The 16,150-nt window shown below is 49.2% G+C and overlaps 3 protein-coding genes across 4 annotated transcripts in view; all 3 read right to left on the bottom strand.

The window, feature by feature from the left end:
• Nucleotides 1-4,882, bottom strand: part of LOC144588813 (uncharacterized) — a 398,202-nt gene extending 393,320 nt beyond the window's left edge. The window contains exon 1 of the mRNA XM_078392250.1: nucleotides 4,736-4,882. The gene's annotated coding sequence lies outside the window, so the exon portion shown is untranslated. The remainder of the gene's footprint in view (nucleotides 1-4,735) is intronic.
• Nucleotides 1-16,150, bottom strand: part of LOC144588812 (uncharacterized) — an 856,730-nt gene that overhangs the window by 603,686 nt on the left and 236,894 nt on the right. The window lies entirely within an intron of this gene.
• COMMD7 (COMM domain containing 7) lies at nucleotides 5,027-14,968 on the bottom strand. Of its 2 annotated transcripts, none has more exons than XM_078392262.1 (9): nucleotides 14,808-14,968; nucleotides 13,349-13,402; nucleotides 11,995-12,097; nucleotides 10,318-10,374; nucleotides 10,197-10,234; nucleotides 7,062-7,152; nucleotides 6,871-6,920; nucleotides 6,077-6,125; nucleotides 5,027-5,259 (listed from the first exon to the last, which is right to left on the bottom strand). In XM_078392262.1, the coding sequence occupies exons 1-9, from the start codon at nucleotides 14,883-14,885 to the stop codon at nucleotides 5,183-5,185; spliced, it is 597 nt and encodes a 198-aa protein (XP_078248388.1). In that variant the 5' UTR covers nucleotides 14,886-14,968; the 3' UTR covers nucleotides 5,027-5,182. The 2 variants fall into 2 exon arrangements, with proteins under 2 accessions (XP_078248388.1, XP_078248387.1); XM_078392261.1 differs by lacking the exon at nucleotides 14,808-14,968 and adding an exon at nucleotides 13,632-13,872.

Here is a 16,150-nt window from a genome sequence, read left to right as displayed (position 1 = left end):
ACCCAGAAAGGACGGGGTGGAGGAGCAGTAGCTAATGACCAACCCATGAAGACGGCATCGGGTGAAAGTCTTCAGACGGAGGCCGAGAGATTCCGATTAGGATATGAACATCACAGTTGATAGCACTCAAGATGGTGTCCATCACTGCCAATCAGCATTAAACCAACCAACCAAGGACCGTGAGCCATTTTTGGAAACAGAAAATCTAGCTCATTGCTCCAAACTGGTCCATCCCAAAATGAAACAAGCAAATTCTTCTGTATACGGGAACAAAAGCAGAAAGTTTTTAAACAGCATCATAAAATACTTTTGGAGGCTAAATTGGGTAATTTCGCCTGGAGGCTGGTGTGGATAGAGAGCAAAGGCTTCATATCTTTCCAGCACAAGAGTTTGCTGTTGAATGGCTAAAGATGTCATACTGCAGACCTGGGCAAAGTGCGGCCCGCAAGCCGCTCCTGTCCAGCCCGCCGGTCATCACTCCAGTCAGGTGTTCAAGCACTTGTTCAAGACCAAGAGAGACTGGATTTCTATCACTGAACAAGTTGAACATCAAAACCATTTATAGCTTTTTCTCTAAAGTTGATCAGTTGCTTATCTTTAACATACCGCAAAAAAACCCTCTTTATTATTTGTGGCGATTAACAAGTTTAAAATAAAAACAATCATGACATTACTGTTTCATTTCATTTTTTAAGTAAAGTTGGTTCGGCCCCCGAACACAGTTCAGGTTTTTCATGTGGCCCCTCTATAGAAATTAATTGCCCACCCCTGGTCTAGCTGGATTTCTGTTTCTTATGACCATCAGTACTCTGTCCACTCTGTAAGTGACCTGGAGAACAACTTAATTTTAAATTAATAATCATAATTACTTGCTGTTGAGTCGATTCTGACTTTTGGCCACCCTTCCTTATGGTTTTTTAGCTGGAGAATACTCAGAAGTGATTGACCCATCCTTTCTTCTGGGGGTGCCCTGGGGCCACGAGGCAGCTGGCCCAAGGCCACCCAGGCTGGCTCTACCCACAGGAGGCACAGCAGGGAATCGACACTCCAACTCAGAAACAGAAATCCAGCCCTTTTCTTTTGTGGCTAAGTTTTGTAGTTTGCCTGCGCCCCCCCAAGCAACTTTTTACAGGTAACTACATGACTCGTAACTAACTACTTCTGGACTCTGCTACTAACACGCGATCTTGAGAGTACTTTCTCTCTCTCTCTCTTCCAAAGCAAACAGCAGTACTCTCCAGAGGTTCCTTTTGGAGGCAAACGCTGTGAAACGGACCAGGGAAGGGATGTGGAGACCAGGAAAACCCTCCACCCGGTTTCTCTGGTCATCCCACCTCCCAGCAACGTCTGCTGAAGATGGAGCTGGATGACCAAGAGGCTGAGCCGAACCGCGGACTTCTCCCTGTGAGGGCTGTGGCCTCTTGGGAAGAAGGGAAACCCTTCTTTTCCTTCCTTCCTTCCTTCCTTCCTTCCTTCCTTCCTTCCTTCCTTCCTTCCTTCCATCCATCCAGCCATCCAGCCATCCATCCAGCCAGCCAGCCATCCATCATTTCCTTCCTTCTATCCATCCATCCATCCATCCATCCATCCATCCATCCATCCATCCATCCATCCATCCATCCATCCATCCATCCATCCATCCATCCATCCATCCATCCATCCATCCATCTGGTTTTTCTTACAGGGCCAATTGTACGCATGGCATCTTACAGACCTCCACACGCAAAACGAGAAAAGTCTCTGTCCCCACTCCAGTCCCGAGTGACACACACCATAAAGGGTGAACATGGAAACCTGGGGGAGTGTGGGAACACTGTGGCCCTGAGCGAAGTGGGAAATGAGGGACGCCGGGTGCTTCACCCCGATCGCCAGGCCCGCTGGCTCCGGCCACTGGGTCTGGAAGGTTTGCTTCTCTAAAACGACAACACGAGAAACTGCCGAGGAAAGAGGATGGAAAGTCGAGGCATTGGCGTGGGGTGGGGGCAAGTCAGGCGACCGCTTATGGGGAGGGCACTGGGCGGCCTCAGGAAACTGGTGGCCAGGCAGGGGGGCTTGCAAGAGACCTTCCCTCCCTCCCAGACCTCAGCTTTCTGCCTGGTGGAGATTAGCTCCCGGATGGGCTGGGTGAGTGGCAGGCGGAAAAGCCAGGCCAGCCCCACAAGCCACAGGCTGCCGATAGTGTCTCTTGGCTCTCTCTCGCTCTCTCGCTCTCTCTGCGTGTGTGCGTGTGTGTGTGTGTGTGTGTGTGTGTGCGTGCATGCCCAGGCTGGGTTTTCAGGACCTTTGAACCACCAGGAAGACATCCATAAAGCTTGACACCCCTCCCGGCAGCCGCAGGGGGGTTCGCTGTAACAGCCAGCCAGCCAGCGAGGTCCACACAGGGGCCCCCACCCCATCCCCTTGCAAAGAAAGACTTGGCCTCACAAGCCACAACAACCCCCCACCCCAGTCATCTCAGACTCTCCTCCCTGGGTCCCCTTCATCGGGGAAGACCCTCCAGCCTCCACCTGCCTCCCGGAAGCCAACGGGCAACTTTGGGAGCAACAAACGGAAGAGGTGACGCCATTGGTGTGCAAGATCCCCACAGAGATCGGGAATGGCCTGCCACGTCCAGTATCACACCCCAGATCCCCCCCGCCTGCCCGCCTCGTCCGTGGCTATGCTGGCTGGGGATTCTGGGTGTTGTAGTCTAAAAAGCTAAGCATTTCGCCATCTGTACACTTGAACAGTCCTTCCTGAAGGCTAAACATCCTCCACAGATTGTGTTACCGTGCCCGGGTAGATGTGTGTGTGTGTGTGTGTGTGTGTGTGTGTGTGTGTGTGTGTGTGTGTGTGTGTGTGTGTGTGTGTGTGTGTGTGTGTGTGTGTGTGTGTGTGTGTGTGTGTGTGTGTGCGTGCGCGCGCGCGCGCGCGCGCGTGTCGATGACTAAGGGATTGACAAACTTTTGTCTGAAGAAGTGGGTGGAAAATTCCAACCTGGTGGCCAGAGATTGGGCTGGAGACCGAGCCGCCCCCCCCCCCAGGGCTAGTTTGCGGTCTCGGTTTGAACTCCCCTCCAGCACGTCTGGCAAACATCTGCCATGAACCTGGGGGGTTTTTATTTACTGTTTTTTTTCCTATACTGCCCATAAATATTGGTGCTCAGCCTGAAGAAGTGGAATTTTTACCCACAAAAGTTTGCTATTCATTTTTTTTATAAAAGAGGTTTAACAAAGGAATCACCTATTCTCTTGCATAGGTGCAGAACTGCATTGCAAACAAGAATCAGCCCAGATCCCACGTGGTCCAGGGTGCTAATTCTGCTATAACTTGGAGCAGGCAGTTGTCCCAGAGAGACGAGGGGGGGGGAGGTGGAAAACAAACACTCTGGGCTAAAGGACGTGCTTGGCCAGCAGTTTCATTCCTACTAAGCAAACCCAAAAACTTCAGGAGGCCTTTCATTGTGGCGGCCAATTCTCTTGCCTAAGAAGAAGAGCCCGGCTTATTTCCACAGGGGCCCAGCCTGCATCCTCAAAGGTTCTCCCTGCAAGGCTGATTTGTTGTCAGGCTGGCCAGCACTGAGTTAATAATGCCTTTCTGTTTTGAAAGGGCTTTTGTGAGTAAAATTGTGGTTTTCACCTTTTTCTGCCTTCTGGTTCTCAGGCTGCGTTCCTGCCGGCTTGTGTGGTTTTAGAACACCGTCTTAGAAGGGGTTGTTCACATGTCAATGTCAGGAGTGGAAAGTTTATCTTCTTAAAATACTGGCATAGTCGGCAAATCACCTCAAGCATCTGCAACAACTAAATCGTATCTAGTATCGATGGCTTGAGCATAAAAAGAGAGCCGCCAGAGTGCACAGGATAAAAGTAGCAACAACCAAAACAGAAAATCTGCTTCCATGTCAGCCATACAGTCTGATGGAAATGGCTTAAAACATTGCATTATTCTTAAATAACAAAGCATTTTCCCAAACCATGATTATTCATCATTCATGCCACAAAGATCCATTTTAGCTTGCATTAACTATTCCTTTTTCCCAGGGACGGAGATAAGCCTTGAGAAAAGATGACAGAAGGGTGATATGATAACACTTTTGTAATACTTGAAGTGCTGTCATTCAGAGAAAGGGCAGGATCTATTCTCAGTTATCCCAGAGTGCAAGAGACGGAATAATGGTCTCAAGTTACAGGAAGCCAGATTTTGGTTGAATATCAGGAAAAACTTCCTAACTGTTAGAGCAGTAAGACCGTGGGACCCATAACCTCTGTAGGTGGCGAGCACTCCAGCGCTGGAGGCATTAAAGAGAAATTTAGACAACCGCCTGGCAGATATCCTTTGATTTGCATTCCTGCCTTGAGCAGGGGGTTGGACTGGATGGCCTTCTAGGCCCCGTCCAACTTCACTGTTCTATAATTCTAAGAACACTGAATGTACAAACATTGTTTGGAACAGAGGACATTTCACTCACATTGAGTCACATTTCATGTGTTCTTTTTCCGACTTAACTTGTGCTCCTTTGGATGGAAAGAGCAGGGGCTCAGAAAACCCATGTGCCTAGGTGGAAGTAATCTGTGTTTTGATTAGACTACCGTAATACATTCCATATGGGACGGCCCTTGAAAACTGTTCAGCAGTTACGACTGCTATAAAACATAAAAGTCAGGATGTGAGCTGGCATTTATTTTAAGACTTCTCTGTTCCTCATCTCAGAGGAGACCAAACTTCTATTTTTCATTTTATTTCTGCTTTCCAGGACCCCGGTTCGGCATTAATGTTGTCAGCAGAGTTCAAAAGGAGATGTTGAGCACTCCAATGCTGGAGGCATTCAAGAGACAACTGGAAAAGCATCTCTCAGATCTGTTTTGATTTAAATTCTTGCCCTGAGCACGGGGCTGGACTTGATGGTCTTATAAGCCTCTTATAAGCCTCTGTGAGTCTGTGAAATGGTTCACAGAGTCAGCCACATCAGTAATGAACTTTTTACCAGGTTTGGCAACATTTGTTTTCTCTTAACTGACTTTAGAACACCAGTAAGACCAGATTGCAATAACTTTCCAAGCTGTTCACATCTTTTATTAAGAGATCTCAATGGCAAAAAATGGAGAGGTGTGCATGGCTGTGCGGGCCTTTTCCATTCTCTGCTGGCCCCTCCTTCGGCTTCCTGGCAGTGTCAGTGGTAGCAGGCAGCAGTCCAACAGGAAAGTCAGCTGAGGCACTCCAGACTAGCTTTAACTCTTTCCATCTCATGAAGGAAGCTGTAAAACTGGGGCAACGTTAACTCTAGTGGGAAGGAAAATGTAGAAAAGCTATTATAGATTAACAAAACAAGGAAAGCACATTTTCATGTAACATGTAAGTAGGTGGCCAGTGTTCGTGGGAGCTCGGAAAACTTCCTTGAAAGCAGAGATGGGCAATGAGCAGTGTCCAGATTGCATGCGAGGGGGCCAAATGTGTCCCCCCCCCCGGTGTGCCTGTGCCTCTGTAGCGCCCCCACCCCCAAATGTATCTTTATCAAGGGGAGCACTTTAAAAGTGCCTTTGGGCCCTAGAGCAGGCCCGGGACGCAATTTTCTCCATGTTTTCACACACACACACACACACCCCATGCCTCCGCAATTTAAAATAAAGGTAGAAACGTTTATTGACCACTAGAGGGTGCAAGGCACCTTTTCTCTTTAAAATTAAAAAAAAAACCCTTTTTTAAAAAAGAAAAAAGAACTGGGATGGAGATCCTAGGAACTGAGTGCCCAGCTCCATGGATGGGCTTTGCCTGGTAGCTGCACTTCCTGAGACAGCTCACCTCTGCTTTGCAGGCTAACTGCAAAGATAAAATAGGAATAAGGAGCGCCATGTAGGCTGGATTGATCTTCCTGAAGGAAAATAATCTAAATATTTACAAAACGGGTAAATAAACGATAAAAATGTAACCGTACAAGTCCTACTTCGTTTTGGTTAGAGGGTCGGTTTAGAGAGGATGTCTGCAACAGAAACAACCTCTTAACTGGCATCATCATTTTAAAAATGGGAGGTAGGAAGTCTCCTCCTGCCCCTCCTGCTTCTTGATAGAAGTCCCCAAGATGGGGTTAAAGCTCACTCACCCATGTATACAGGCTCTGTTTGGTTGCCCTTTTTGATCAACAATTTCAGCTGGAAAAAAATCGTAAGAAAAATCTAATCAGTTACTGCAAAGGACTCCTAAAAAGTTAACGGACCCCACTTCTGCAAGCGATAAAACAAACCAAAAAAATAAAAAAATAAAAAAATAAAAAATAAAAAATCAGAAATCGGCAGAAGTAACAGCCAACGCTGGCTTTGTGATTCTGGGCCATCTGCCAATGGCGAGAAGAACTCAATTGTGAGGTGAGTGTACAGAGAAACTTAAGAATGGGAACACCAGGGGGAGGCAGAGGCAGAGACCGCAAGCCATGGAGGAAAGAAATCTGGGGAGAAGAATGGGGATTTGCCCCTTTCATGGGGGCAGGGAGCAAATACAGTAGGATCCCCTCCATATCCGCAGGTTCAGTATCCACTGATTCCCTTATCCATGGTCTGAAAATATTAAAAGAAAAATTCTAGAAATACAGTATACATTTCTAAAGATGAAGCTATCAGAACTGGCCACTAGAGGGGGCCAGAGACCACGCTCTGTATTGCATTCACTAGAGCAGTACATTTCTACCATGTCATTACCAGAACTGGCCAGAGACTATGTACAGCATCCACTACACAGTAATTGGTGTCTTTCAGAATCTGCTGGGGTGGTGGTGATGGGGGGTTGAAACCATTCCCATCCATCTACTGGGGTCCTAATATAAATACTCTCAGTCTTTGCACCAGGCACAGAAATGACACAAATGGAAAAATGAAATTTAACTAAACTTTTTTTTTTTACCTGCAAGAAGATGGCGCCCACTTTACCCAGTTCGCTGCTTCCTGCGGTTACTGCCAGAGAGAAGGGAGAAAATAGACTAGAGGCCCCTGCAGAGGAAGGAGAGGGCAAGGGGGCACGGGGGTGGGGGTGGGACGGGGGACACCCGGCCCTGACATCACAAGTCCCTGGGTCCCAAGAGGCCACTCACCCACCTCCAAACTTCCACTCCATGTCCACCAGCTGGTTAATCATCAGGGTCTGACCGACAGCCAAGCGCTGGAGGGCAGGGGCGTTCTTCTTCCACTGGTGGAAGGACCCAGCAAACAGGCAAATAAACACAATTTAAAAGGTGTCAAAAGCATGGTTCTTGTGGCTAGTTCCTCTCTTTACAAAGGCGTTGGCCGGCCGCGTTCCACCGGCAGTCTGCATGCCAGAGAAGGCCCCTTTCTGCTCCAGTGAATAAAGGTCATGTCCAAAGTTTTGGCCATCGTGACCTCGACCGCTACGGACGTTGTCCTGGCCCTTTCTCCAGTCTTCCCCGTCCACCCGCATGCATCTGTCATGGCCCAGCCGGAACCCACTGGGAGAGAGACCGGCTCGCCTTCTGCACAGCATCGGCCACGCTACCGGTCGCCCATCCATTCTCAATCAATCACGAGGGGGGCTAAGGTGGGGCCAGCGGGGAACGCTGGAGCCAGCCTTCCTGGCGGCTGGAGCAGACCCATGGCTGTAATTGCCCTGGGGGCGCACAGATCCCTCACCCACCCATGCTGGCTCTCTCCCTGGCCTCCCGCCACCTTGTTAAGATATCTTTATTTGGTTAGCCATTTGACCCCGCTGGGAGACGACGCCTTGGAAGGAGAACCTCTTGTTCACCTGCTTCACTTGACTCTTTTACAGAGAGGCGTCCTACGTTCTACCTTTCAACGAATGCTATGGGAAAGATGGAAGAGCCGTTTTATTAAAGAAACAAACCAGATCTAGCAAAGGTTTGCAGCTGACTTATCTATTGCTTATTCATTTTTTAAAGAACTGACATAGACGCTATGGATTGGGGGGGGAATGTTTCTGGAATATGGAGAAACAGAACAGTTTCTCCTAGGTGAAGAGTGTCAGAGATGGGTGTACACGAGGACAACCTTAGCCGCAGGATCAGCAACCACTGATTCCCTTATTCACGCTCTGAAAATATTAAAAGAACAATCCTAGAAAAATGTATTTCTAAGGATTAAATTAGCAGGACTGGCCACTAGGGGGAGCTAGAGACCACAGGAGTCATTATTAAAATAGCATTCACTATCATCTGCATTTTTCAGCATCTGCGAGTGGGCTAGGAACTGGTTCCTTGGCAGACAGAGGGATCCTACTGTTTTTTATCTCCCTGACTATGCGCAGAACAGATCATACAAATAAATACCTGGGTTAGATTCAGATGAAGGAGTGAAAATGGATAGGGGCTTACAGTGAAATAATTTAAAATACCAAAAAAAAAAAAAAAAAAAAAAGCAACAGAGAAAATTGAAACCAGGAAACAATAAGACAGAGCAGTATGAGATTCCCTCCTCTCCCCCCCCCAAAAAAAAACAGTAACTAGGGCAACACAACTACAAAAAGAGTCTTGACAGGCCTTTTAAGTGTAGCAGTGGCAGGGTAGCCAGTTTGGGCCAGATGTTCAAAAAAAGGTGGGGGCCACAACAGGAGAGGCCCTGAATGGTTCGCCCTATTGCATGCTGAACGACATGCACGTATCGTCACACATTTTGCAGACAGCTGCCTTTATGTATGTATGTATGTATGTATGTATGTATGTATGTATGTATGTATGTATGTATGTATGTATGTATGCATGCATGCATGCATGTATTTATTTATTTATTTATTTATTTATTGTATTTATACAGTACCCCGCCTATCTAGTCATTTCGAGCACTCTAGGTGGCTTACAACATAAAGCATTTATGTATGTATGTATGTATGTATGTATGTATGTATGTATGTATGTATGTATGTATGTATGTATGTATGTATGTATGTATGAATGTATGTATGTATGTATGTATTTATTTATTTATTTATTTATTTATTTATTTATTGTATTTATACAGTACCCCGCCTATCTAGTCATTTCGAGCACTCTAGGTGGCTTACAACATAAAGCATTTATGTATGTATGTATGTATGTATGTATGTATGTATGTATGTATGTATGTATGTATGTATGTATGTATGAATGTATGTATGTATGTATGTATTTATTTATTTATTTATTTATTTATTGTATTTATACAGTACCCCGCCTATCTAGTCATTTCGAGCACTCTAGGCGGCTTACAACATAAAGCATAACAAGTTCAAGAAAAAGTGACTGTACCACGATAAGCTTTAAGTATCAATCAATGAAAGCAGAAGCTTTCGGTTCTTAGGAAAGGCCCTTCGAGTGAGTCACATATTTTAGATGCTTTCTTTTCTCTTCCCTGTTGTGGTCAATCATGAACAGGAAGCCACAGAGCAGCAGCGACAGGAGGAGGAGGGAAAGCTGTTTTTTCAGTCACCGCCACCAACAAAACCTGACTCTCCGGCTACCAAGTTGGAAAGCTTGCCTTTATGACTTCAGGTATGCGGATCCCCTTTCTGAAAGCCACACTTCGTAAAAGGAACAATGCAGGCCCCTCCAGGTACGCTTCGGTTCGAGCCCCAGTGGAATGAAGGAAAGAATGGAGCAGGAAAAAAGCATAATCACTCCCATGAGTAGCTCCCTTTTATTATTATTTTTTTAAAAAAATCTCGATGAGCCTCTTGTATCTTTGTAAAAAAGGGTCTAATACAAAACTTGCCAGTTGAGATCCACGAGGCAGCCTGGAAAAAGGATCCAGTCATTTATGGGGCTACATCCGCTAATGCGGCCCTGCCCTGGGAACGGCGCTCCCCAAACGAACAAGGAACCTTGTGCCAGTCTCATCTTGCAAAGGTTAAACTGCAGTACTGCAGCCAAAACTCTGCTCACCACCCGGGTTCAATCCCCGGCAGCCAGTTTTAAATTGCAAACCACACAAAGATTGCTTTAAGCGCTGGGGGCGTGCGATATATAAGCTCAACCCCCCCCCCCCTTTTGCAAACAGATATCCAGCTTAATGGAAGTGGGCACCACAGTTGGAAAAGTTTCCACATAAAATGTCTACTTTTTTTTTAAAAAGGAAGAAAATAAAACAATTGCTCAAAATACCGTAACACATAACACTGTGTGTTACGGTAAGCAGCAAGCCCCGTTTACAAACAGGCAGCCCAGGAAATACACTCCTGTGCACATTTTTTTTTTTAAAAAAATGCAACCTCGAGGCTCCTCCTACCTGCTCTTCAAAATAGCTGGCCTTCTCCTCGCTCAGCCCTGCCAGGAGAAACAGGACGTGGTTAAGACAGGAGCTGCTGCAACCTTCCAGAATAACTGGAGGCCCCATAAAAAGAGCTTACCCAAGGTGATCAGATCTGCGCGGACCTGGTCTGCCGAGAGGCTCCTCTTCAAGGCCCCTAAAATAAATATTGTGTAAAACAAAAAGCAAAAGGGGGGGGCATCGAAACAGACCAGAGGGTCAACATGGCTCTTGGGCAGGGTGCAATTAAGAAAGGGAGGGCGGGGGGGGGTAAACCCAGTAAGAAATGCAGAGTCACCTATAACCAAAGTGGAAAACCACAGGCAGAGATCAAAATCAGGATGAGCGAGGAAGAGCGGCTGATAATAATAATAAAAAAAGGTGAAAGCGGTCAAGTTTGGGAATCAGACGGGCCAAGTTAAACACGCTGGTCCTGTTTGGGCACAAGTGTGTGTGTGTGCATCTGAATTTCTATTACAGGACAACCGCACACCCCTGTTATCTGTGGAGGATTGGTTCCAAGCTCTCCCCTTCCCACGTGGATGCTTAAAAAGCACGGGTAGAAGCGAACATCTAGTGAATATGCTTCTAAGCTTTCATTTATTCATTCCTTCCTTACTTGTAGAGGAAGAGAAGCTTTTCTTCCCTTCAAACCTCCCCCCCCAAAGCTAACAAGAATTCTCCCATAGCTTCTCCTGGGGATTCTGAAAACCTGGCCTGGGTCCAAGGAATGGATCTGCAGAATTTAAACACCTTCTGGCGATCTGGTTTCCTCGACTGCAGGGGACTGTGGATAAGTGAATCCGTGGATACCGGGGTTCTACTGCATTTCATTCAAAGTAGCAGGGGCAAGAGGACGACGACGACTAATCCTCACAGTAATAATGGCAACAACAGCAATAGGAATAATAATGAGGACAGTAATGAATAATGTCAGTATCCTTGCCCCATAACTCGACAGGATCTCAAAGTCAACCAAACGGACACAAGGAAAGGCGACTGGAACCCTTCCCACCAGAGGCAATCCTTAAGATTCTAAGCCTGGGGACTTTGGGGGAGGAGGAAGCCCCTTCTGCAGGCCTCCATCGTGCATGCAAACATCGGAAGCATGTATTGGAAGTATAAAAGCGGTGGCACGTTAAAGACCAAGTCATTTGTTTCCCTGGGAGCTTCTGTGAAAGAATAAATGTCCTCAGATCTGAGATGCACCCAAGTTTTTAGGGGTGACGTCCAACGGAGGGAGTTCCTCCTTCCTCCCGCAGTGTCTGAGGAAGAGGATGGTGATGCACAGAAGGCCACTGTGAAATAATTTGTTTTTCCTTTTTGCTGTCCCCGCTGGCGCAGTTTTTTACACGTCCACCTCTTGGGGAACGAATTGTTCTCCCACCTCCCAATCTATGAAGAAGCTCTAAGGACAAACAGATAGGAGTGGCTGGGCTACCCCTTTTGCTTCAGCACCTGAGGCTCAGAGTTTCAGAAAGTTACTTTTTTTTTGGGGGGGGGGAATACCATTCCCAGAATTCCCAATGTGCCCAGGGGATTCTGGGACTTGTAGTTTGAACACAGGTCAACGTCCCAAGCTCTTCACGTGTAGAGGACCAAGGGGAAAGGGCGACGTTGCCCCCCAGCTTGCCGACATCTCCTTTGTGCTGCTGAGCCACTCACTTGCCACCCGGAAGCCCATGATTTCTGAGACCAGAGAGTTCGCGAGAACCATTTATCTGGAGCCAGAGGAACTCCTGGGACCGACCCTGCCCCACGTCGTACCCAAACTCACCGTTTGGCACCAGCAGGAGGCTTTTGACAACATTCTTCAAGGGTCCAAGGCTGATCTTATTCACGCTGGCAAATTCGGAGAGCTGAGCTAGGAACCTTTCCACCTGCAAAGGGAGGGGGGGGGGGAGAGAAGCGACACGCAGGGTGACTCTGCCCACTTCCAGCGAGGAAAGTTGTTGGAAGTGGTGGAGCGGAAGGGACACTGCGCCTGCAGTCCTCCCGGTCTTGGGGGACTCTCCCCGTTGGGTGGTGGCCCATCTCCCAGCCATGCCCAGGATGTGTCCAGCCTCTCCCTTCAGCTCGGCCTTTAAGGAACGGGGCTCCAGCCACCCAGCCTGGGGCCAAACCAGAACGGCCCCTTGTCCAGCATCAGCCACGACAAATGCCACCATCTGGAGAACACTGGAGGCACGACAGATTTTGAGTTTCGACTCCAGTTTATGTTTTCGTCACTAGGTGTTTTTCTTTTTCTTCCCTGTCTTATGATCTGTTGCATTTTTAATGTTTTAAAATAAAGACAATATCTTTCTAAAAAAAAAATAAATACAAACAATACATTTGATTCCAAGGGCCGAAATTGGGCTCTTCTGTGCTTACTCGGGGGCCGCGTGCCTCAAGGAGACTTGACTCCCCAGTAAGGCTGCCTAGGATGGCCTCCTCAGACCCTCGTGATCTTTCTTTCCAAAAAGGTTTTCAACAACATACAAGCCCCTCACACTCATGGTCTGGATGACAGGCTTGTTGTGAATGGGCAGAGGCGTTCTGTAGACGTTTATCAAGGACAGGCAAAGGATGTCAGAACACAAGACCCGAATGCACGGACAGAAGGGGCGAAACAGCTTCCCTTATTTCTCCGCCTTCTTCCGCGACGGGAGAAAGCCAGAGAATGAGATAAACCAAGAACACTTGCATTTAATTATTTTTTTAGAGCACAAATGTTTGGAGTGTTGATTTGGGATCCAAAACATAGATTTTCTCTCTCTTTTTTTCATGTCCTCCATGAACACTGGACAGCTGGTTTAAGGTTTTCTGGATTTTTAATTTTTTTTTTTTTGGCATTTCTCATTATTTTAGGGAGATAGCACATCTTACTCTCAAAGCTCTGACACAACATTCCCGTTTAGGCCATCGCGGTTATAAAGTTTCACCGAACAAACTATGGAAAAGGCAGGATCTTACAAGGATACGTCTTGAGGAAAGGCTGTAAGGATTGTTATTTCATCTGTTGGAAGAGCAATTAGGATCAGGATGACTGAAATTCCAGCTTCCAGCCAAAACACAGCTATTGTCAGCCCAATTTTCAATCTTTCAGGGCGATCTTACACACACACACACACCTGCAGTCGGACGATTACCTCTTTAGGTTCCTGCAGAAATTGGAAGAGGACTTCGCTCAGGGTGGAGAATTGCTGGAAAGAGACCATAAAGACAAAAAACGAGTCACCTATAGAACGAGTCCAGCTACTGACCCACTTTCTCTACTGTTTCTACATCTGGCACATCCTTTCTGGGAAAGCTCAAGAAAAATGACTTTCTTGGACTACAACTCCCCAAATCCCCAGGCCAGCATAGCCACGCTAGCTGAGGGATACTGTCATTAAAAAAAAAATTATTCCAAAACTCTGCTTTTTTGCTTACACCAACAATCGTAAATATTTTCCTAGATGTCAACAACACCTGACAATCGTGCCAGGCGTGTTTTCCATGGACGTTGTGGCTCATGGATGAACAGAAGTCTTTAACCCGCCCGGAAGAAGCAGAGATGGAAGAACAGAAAGAAGGTGGTTTGTATTAGGGATCTCAGCACTTCAGCCACTGGAGGCTGCACAATGGGGGGAGGATGATGGGGGGGAGGAAGGCAGGAGACTCCTGGCAAACTGCAGCTAGATGTGGCCCGCCCTGGAGGTCAATGCTGCAGTCAGAGGAGAATATCCCATTTTGAACGTATTTTCCTTTTGGACCTGGACTTGCGTGTGTGCGGGGATGCGGTGAAGGAGAGACGCTCACTGGAGAGGAACCACAGCATGGGGGTGCACCAGCAGCCGCTGCCCCCCCCCCCCGGTCACCGCCTCTCCCATTCCCAGCTCTCCAAAAGGGTGGTGCCTTTGGATCCGGGAAGGGATGTGCAGCCCTGGTGGGGACCCCAACCTCCAGGAAAGCCGGACCTCCTTCGGCCCCTTTAAGCTGCTCAGTCTGGCCAAGGGAATCACAGAATAAAAGGGGGGGGGGTTGGATGCCATCAGGACCCAAGGAGGGCCCCCCCTTTCCAGGAGCCAAAAAGGCAAGCGTGGAAATGAGTGGGGGGGGGGAAGGAGGAGGAGAAGCCCCCCCCTCCCTCTGCCCACCCGGACCAAACCGGCCCCCCTTGACCCGCGCCGTCAAGGCTTCGGGAAGAGGGGGGGCGCTTCCCCAACCGGGTGTGTGTGTGTGGGGGGCCCTCAGTGGGCTTTCTTCCTTCCCCCCCCCCGCCTAACTGGCCCTTTTCAACCGCTGGGACAAAGGGTTCCTCAGACCCCCTCCGCTCTCTCACCCCCCCAAAAAAGGGGGTGGGTGGGGAGAAAGAGATGCTGTGTCCCCCCCCCTCGCCCTCCCCACTTATTCCCGCCCCCCTCTTCCTCCTCCTCCTCCTCCTCTGCCCCCCCAGGGTCTCCCCCCCTCTCTCCAGCCTCGCCCCCGGGGGGGGTCCGGGGTCCTGGCCGGCCCTTCCTCTCAGGCCCCGGAGGAGGAGGAGGAGGAAGGAGGAGGAAGGAAGGAAGAAAGGGGGGGGGAAGGCCAAGGCAGGGCGGCCCCCCCCCCGACACCCCCCCCACCCACCGGGGCGCTCAGCTGGTTGAGCGGCTGCATGTCGGCGGAGGCGGGGCCCGAGTCTGGCGGCAGCGGAGGCCCCGGCATCGTTTCCAGGCCCCCCCCCCGACAGCAGAAGGCAGAAGGCCGGCCGGCAGGCAGCCCGGAGCCCAGGGCGGAAGGGAGGGAGGGAAGGCCGGCGCTGGGCTGAGCCCCGGCGGAGCTCCTCCCGGCCTGGCCCCGCCGCGCCGCCCCTTCCTTCCTCCCTTCCTTCCTTCCTTTCCCTTTCCCGGGGCTGAGCCTCCCGCCCTCGCCCGGTGGGGGGGCTCTCTGCCTGGGCTGATGGGAGTTGTAGTCCTCAGCCGCGTCCCTCTCCCTCCGGCCGAGACGTGGGGGGCTGAGGCCTTTCCCCCCCACATCCCCCCCACACCCCCCGGGAGGCAAACCCGGCCGCTCGGCTCCCCCTCCACGGGCAAGGCCGACTGCTCCTGGGCGGGGAGGCTCTCTGGCTCGGACGGGGCGAATCAGGCCCCCCTCCGAAGACCCTCTCTGGGCCCTCGGTGGGTCGGGTGGGGTCTCGGGTCGGGGGGGGGGGTCGGGGGGTTGCCCCGGGACAGGGCCGCCAATACCTTCCCCCCCACGCACACACCGTCAACCCACCCTTTGTTGTTGTTGTTGTTGTTGTTGTTGTTGTTGTTGTTGTTGTTGTTCTAGGATGGCTTGTGGTTGCTTTTGGTGGAGGGGGGGGATCCCGGAATTGAAAGTCTTCCCCGTGGCCAGGAAGGGGGAACCAGAGAAGGGCCACCCGCGGACGGGCAGGCGGCGTCCAACGTCCCTATTATCAGTATTTATCCGCATTTAAACTATTTTTTACCCAGATTTCTTCCTTGAGAAGCACCCAAGGCGGCTTACAACCTGGAAAGACCATGTTTGAATTTGAAAACGATCAGTATACAACAGGGGCTGAACGCCATTAAAAGATAATATTTAAGACTAAGAACAATGAGTAAAAACCGTGTCTGGCATCAATCAAGAGCAATGCTAAAGATAAGAACAATAAGCATCTGTACACACACATACATACACACACATAGGTATGCATACACAGATATACACACACGTATACAGTATATAAATATGTGTGTGTATATGTATGTAAGGGACGTGGTGGCGCTGCGGGCTAAACCGCAGAAGCCTCTGGGCTGCAAGGTCAGAAGACAAAGCAGTCGTAAGATCGAATCCACGCGACGGAGTGAGCTCCCATCGCTTGTCCCAGCTCCCGCCAACCTAGCGGTTTGAAAGCATGCAAATGCGAGTAGATAAATAAGGACCACTTAGGTGGGAAGGTAACAGCGTTCCGTGTCTAAGTCGCA

This window comes from Pogona vitticeps, chromosome 4 (genome assembly GCF_051106095.1).
Source record: "Pogona vitticeps strain Pit_001003342236 chromosome 4, PviZW2.1, whole genome shotgun sequence".
NCBI lineage: Eukaryota > Metazoa > Chordata > Lepidosauria > Squamata > Agamidae > Pogona > Pogona vitticeps.
The sequence above is the reverse complement of the archived record's forward strand: the minus strand, read 5'-3'. Positions and strand labels throughout refer to the sequence as shown.

Excerpts from the sequence above, each read along its gene's own strand:
- COMMD7 (XM_078392261.1), bottom strand. The coding sequence starts at position 13,715 with ATGAGCCACAACGTCCATGGAAAACACGCCTGGCACGATTGTCAGGTG. Across the intron at positions 12,098-13,348 it reads TTCTGCAGGAACCTAAAGAG|GTGGAAAGGTTCCTAGCTCA; the intron begins GTAATCGTCCGA and ends CTCCCTTTGCAG. Across the intron at positions 7,153-10,196 it reads CCAGCTATTTTGAAGAGCAG|TGGAAGAAGAACGCCCCTGC; the intron begins GTAGGAGGAGCC and ends TCCTTCCACCAG.